Here is a 4,545-nt window from a genome sequence, read left to right as displayed (position 1 = left end):
AGGAAGCAGAGCACAGCCTGGCTGGGAGGGAGGCTTTGCAAGCTCAGATGACGTGCTCCTGCCCTCCCAGCTGTGGGCTATTCCCAGTAACTCCCACAGCTGGTGGGTCGGGGCCCTAAATCTGCGGCCCTAGGGATCCTTCAGGGTGATACGAGGGAAGTCTGAGGGGCTCACCTACCTCAGGACCCCAAACTTCGCCACCCAGACTGCCCTTTTAGGAATCTTTCACCTGATGACTCTGGGTCTAACTTAATTAAAAAGTCCCAGGCTTGGCAGGGGTGAAGGTGTGTGGTAGAGGCGGGGAAGCCCCTGCCCTTGGGGAGCATCTAGAACAACTGGAACCAAAGCTGGTGCAGGCTGCATGGGCAGGAGCTGAAGCCGGCTCCATGGGCTGGGCCGGTAAGGCCTGGACTGTCCCAGGCAGAGGACCTCAGAGGACAGCAGGGTTGGGGTGGATGGGGGAGGGACCCCCCAGAGCAGGACCCAGTTGCTGCTGGCTGGCTAGTGCCGTGCTGGGCAAAGGCATCCTGGCCAGGGGAGGGGCCAGCCAGATCTACCACAGCGCCAGGCCTAGCTGGGGCCAGAGGAGAAAAGGAAAGAGGGGCGGTGACTACAGGCTCCGACTTTCAAGAGAAGAGGAGGTGACACGGCAGGCACCCCCCTCCACCCCCTCATGGGCTCACAGGTGCCACATTCAGACAACATGAGTACCCACATAAACATTCCCGTCAGCCCGTAAGACATCACGGTGCGTGAATCTCAAGACGCATTGTTTATTCCATGGGAGAATGAGCTCAAGGCAAGGGCCCCTGGGTGGGAGAGGATGGGGGAGTGGTGAAGTTCCAGGTGGCCCTGGGACCCAGTCGTGGTCCTTCTCAGGCACGACTGCAAGCCCGTCGGCGCTGAGTCCATTTGCAGGCTCTGGACAAGTCTCTGTCTTCTCTGTCCCAAATATGGGGACGCATCCTGCACAGCACCCCCAGAAGGCTGTGTCCAGTCTACCTGCAGAGAACTCCCCACTCCAGATCACTTTCCTGTTGCCCTTCTATCCAGGCCCTTTGGCAAGAGCTGGTGAGCAGGGGCTGGAGTGGGGCGAGGGAGGCCGCTCTGGCGGGCCGGCTTCATAGTCCGTCTGAGAGTCCAGAGGAGAGATGAGCTGTGAGTCCGGTGACCTCGAAGCAGTCTGTGAGGCCCTGGAGGTTGTGCTCGGGGCGTGAGGTGCCGGCCCCTCACTCCTGGCCTGGGTGCTCGCCCACGGACCACTTCACCTCCCCTGTCCGCAGAGTCACGATGTCCTCGTAGGTGGCTGTCTGGTCAATGTCCAGGCCCTGCAGACATGAAATGGAGCTCAAGCCTGGGTCACACCCAGCCATAGTGACAAATGGGGCTGATGGAGCACTTGCCTCAGAGCAGCCAGGAGCCCCTGCTGCTTACCTCATAGGTGTGATCTTCCTCCATGCCGGCCTTGCTGTCATCCTGGGGGCGGAGGGACAGGGATCAGAGTGGTAGTGGCCCCAGCCCCAGACTGTGCTGGGGCAGACTGGGGAGGGGCAGGGAGCTGGGCCTGGGGCTCAGGGGGGCAGGGTGATGCTCGCCCAAGAACAACTGGCTGAATTAATGAGTGGCCAGTGGGCAGCTTCTGGGGTTGGGCCGGGGAGGCCAGAACCAGGGCCGGGGAGCCGCAGACCCGCCTGTGTCTGGCCTCCCTGCAGTCCCCCTGCTGGCCCCAGGGCCCCCGCTGCCCTGGTCACCTTGTCCAGCAGCAGGAAGATGGGCACGATGATGAAGACGATGATGAGCAGCGTCTGGATCATGATGATGCCGTCTTTCAGCGTGTTCCGCCGCTTCAGCTGCGCCAGGGTGCTGAACCCTAGGGGCGAGGGCGGGGCCGTGAGGCTGAGTGGCAGGTTCTCCTTGGGGTCTACACTTTGGGCTTGCAGTGGGGTGTGCACCCTCAGGACCTGCTTCCTGAGAGCTCCAGGGCCACAGCCACCTGCACAGGCGGCCCCCGTCCACCGGTGGCAGGCCAGGCAGAGGTGGGCCCGATGGCTACGCGAAGCCGCGTCCCGGCACGTACCCATCACGCGCAGCTCGGTGCCGCAGCCCAGCTCCCTCTGGGAGGCCCCGATGCACTCGTGCTGGCAGAAGTAGATGCCGCTGTCCTCAGACTGGATGCCGATGATGGTGAGGTTGGACATGCTGCCTTCCTCGGTCTGCTCTATGCGGCCCTTCTCCAGGTGCAGCAGCTGGGGCTCCCGGTCTGTTTCCCGCTGCAGGAGCAACTTCACCGTGCCCAAGCTGGAACTGCCTAAGTGGCACTGCATTGTCACCCTGGAGCCTCGTTTCTTGGCCATGAAACGTGGGTTCTGCCAGATCCAGGAACAAGGGCTTCCTGTGGGCACCAAGGCCAGGCTCAAAATCCCACTTGGTAGCCCTGACCACCAGCCCTGCTGCAGCCCTGCCCCAGGTGGCCCTGACCTCCAGGCCCAGCCTCCTCAGCTACCCTTGCTTCTCAGGGTGTGGGACAGGCGAGAGGCAGAGGTGTGCGGAGCCGAGCCATGTGAGAGGCCGTGGACCAAGCCACCTGCCCCTTCCTGCCCACCCCTCCCCCCATCCAGCGTTCCTCTAGAAAAGGCCTGGAGGCCCATGGGACAAGCCTAGGCCTACCCTGGTGCTTCTGCTTCTGGGCTCCCCTGCACTCCCCTGAACCTGTTTGAAGTTCTCAGGGCTCCCCGACAACCTCCAGGGGATAAAGGCCAAGCCCTTTGCCTAGCATTGGGGTCATCGGCTCTCTGCCTATCTTCCCCCATCGTTCCCCTACCCTCCTGCATGGCCCTGCTCTGCTGTTTACTCCTGAACCCGCGTCCTCGGTCAGAATGCTCTCCCTCTGCTCGGAAGATCCTCCCTCCTGCTTCGCTCCCAGAGAATGGCCCCTGGGAAATCCCTGATCTCCTCACACGGCAAATCCTGCCGGAAGGACTCAGTCCAAGGCTGGGCCTGGCTCCCACTGGGCCTGAGGCCTTGGTGGAGCCCTTGTGGCTCCCTCTTCTGGTGCCCAGGTGTACCGCAGCCCCTCTGTGGCCAGCACTGTGTGGGGTGAGGATGACAGCTGGCTAGGCTGGGACCTGGGGGTGGGAGTCCTGCATGGGACAGGGATAGCCCTGGGACCATGACCAGCACTGGACACGGGCATCCTGGTCTCCAGAAGGGGCGGGCGGGCTCACTGACCTTCGGGGTTCTGGTACAAGTCCTTTGTCTCGGCAGCTGGCACCGGCTCGCCTGCTGGGTGGGAGGAGGTGGGTGGGGCTGGGTCAGAGCCGCCCCCTCTGAGCTGGCTGCCCCACCCCTGCACCCCGTGCATTCCCAGGACCACTTCCTCCCAGGACAGCAGCTTCAAGACTCCTCCCTGCCCCCTGTATGGGGAGACAAGAGCAGACTGGGAGGACCAGAATGCCCAGCCCCAGCCCTAGCCCCCATTCTGCTTTTGGCCCTCGGTGGCCTTGAGCAGGTCTCTAAACAAGGCCGTGGGGAAGTTATGGCCTGGAGGAGTCTCCCATCTTCCAGCTGAGGAGGGACTGTTTCTGGAACATGCATTTCCCAAGGTCAGGCTGGGACAGCCTCTCCCCCACCTCACCTGCACGGTTCCCCAGGGCCTGGGGCTGAGCCACTGTCTCTTCTCCTGGGGCCCAGCCTGGCTGTGGTCACAGCTGCCGAGTCTAGTTCCTTTCAAGCCCAGCTCAGCCCAACACCCACCAGGCACGAGAGGGGTTAGGGCTACAGACCCAGAACCCATGACCAGGCTGAGACCCCAGACCTAGGCCTCAGGGTGTCCAGGGGGCAGAAAGTAAGCGAGACCCAGGAAGGAGCTGGAGAGAGCGGGAGTCATGCCTGCAGGGCCAGCCAGAGTGGGCGAGCGGGTTGTGGGCCTACCTGAGAGCAGCAGCAGTGCCACCAGCAGCCAGGTGCTGGGCGCGGGGGGCAGCAGCAGCCCGGCCATGGTCCCGCGCCGTCCCGACCCCAAGCCCGGGACCACGTCTGAGGCTTCTGGGGGAAAACGTGTAACTGCCCGGACTGCAGCCTGTCCCCTCCCCGCCTCTTCCCCACCAGGCCACTTCCTGCCATGCAAATCGGGACCCAGGGGAGGCACCAGCTCTCCGGGGACCCTGGGGGAGGGTGGGCTCTTGTCAGCTGGCTTGAAGGTGGGCCAGCTTAGGAAGCACAGCTGGGGTCTTTGTGACCGCCCCTGGGAGGGGCCTCTGAGTCTTCTGGGGGCAGCCTGTGCTCGCCTCTCAGCATCCCGCCCCTCCCGTGGCCACCCCCTGGGCCTGCCAGCCTCCACCTGCAGGAGGGCAGAACCCGGAGTCTTAGCTGATTCTGGACACAGCGGAACACACGGGGCTGTGAATAAATCCTAGCTTGGCCGCCGTGGCCTGGACCAGCCCTCCCTGCGCTCTCGGAGAGGAGCACCGGGAAGGACAGTGCGGGGAACCAGGAGCAGCCATGCACCCAGACCAGGCAGAGCCCCTTGGCTGGAGTGCAGGCAGA

The 4,545-nt window shown here is 63.6% G+C and overlaps 1 protein-coding gene across 2 annotated transcripts; it reads right to left on the bottom strand.

Moving 5' to 3' along the window:
• Positions 1–753: 753 nt before the first annotated feature.
• CD79B (CD79b molecule) lies at positions 754–4,106 on the bottom strand. 2 transcript variants are annotated; one of them, XM_006146794.3, is made up of 6 exons: positions 3,931–4,106; positions 3,229–3,279; positions 2,078–2,392; positions 1,752–1,870; positions 1,435–1,476; positions 754–1,328 (listed from the first exon to the last, which is right to left on the bottom strand). In XM_006146794.3, exons 1-6 carry the CDS (start codon positions 3,995–3,997, stop codon positions 1,230–1,232), a joined length of 693 nt encoding a protein of 230 aa, XP_006146856.1. In that variant the 5' UTR covers positions 3,998–4,106; the 3' UTR covers positions 754–1,229. The 2 variants fall into 2 exon arrangements, with proteins under 2 accessions (XP_006146856.1, XP_006146855.2); XM_006146793.3 differs by having other exon boundaries at positions 3,229–3,282; positions 3,931–4,105.
• Between the last annotated feature and the right edge of the window lie 439 nt (positions 4,107–4,545).

Source organism: Tupaia chinensis, unplaced genomic scaffold (assembly GCF_000334495.1).
Source record: "Tupaia chinensis unplaced genomic scaffold, TupChi_1.0 Scaffold000187_1, whole genome shotgun sequence".
In the NCBI taxonomy this organism is placed as follows: domain Eukaryota; kingdom Metazoa; phylum Chordata; class Mammalia; order Scandentia; family Tupaiidae; genus Tupaia; species Tupaia belangeri.
Note: the sequence above shows the minus strand (reverse complement) of the source record. Positions and strands in the feature narration are given on the sequence as shown.

What these genes read in the sequence shown, in the direction of transcription:
- CD79B (XM_006146793.3), bottom strand. Translation starts at nt 3,997, where the DNA reads ATGGCCGGGCTGCTGCTGCCCCCCGCGCCCAGCACCTGGCTGCTGGTG. An exon ending in GGCACTGCTGCTGCTCTCAG is followed by an intron (nt 3,283 to 3,930) that starts GTAGGCCCACAA and finishes CCTCCCACCCAG; the next exon opens with CAGGCGAGCCGGTGCCAGCT. An exon ending in TCTTCCTGCTGCTGGACAAG is followed by an intron (nt 1,477 to 1,751) that starts GTGACCAGGGCA and finishes CTCCGCCCCCAG; the next exon opens with GATGACAGCAAGGCCGGCAT.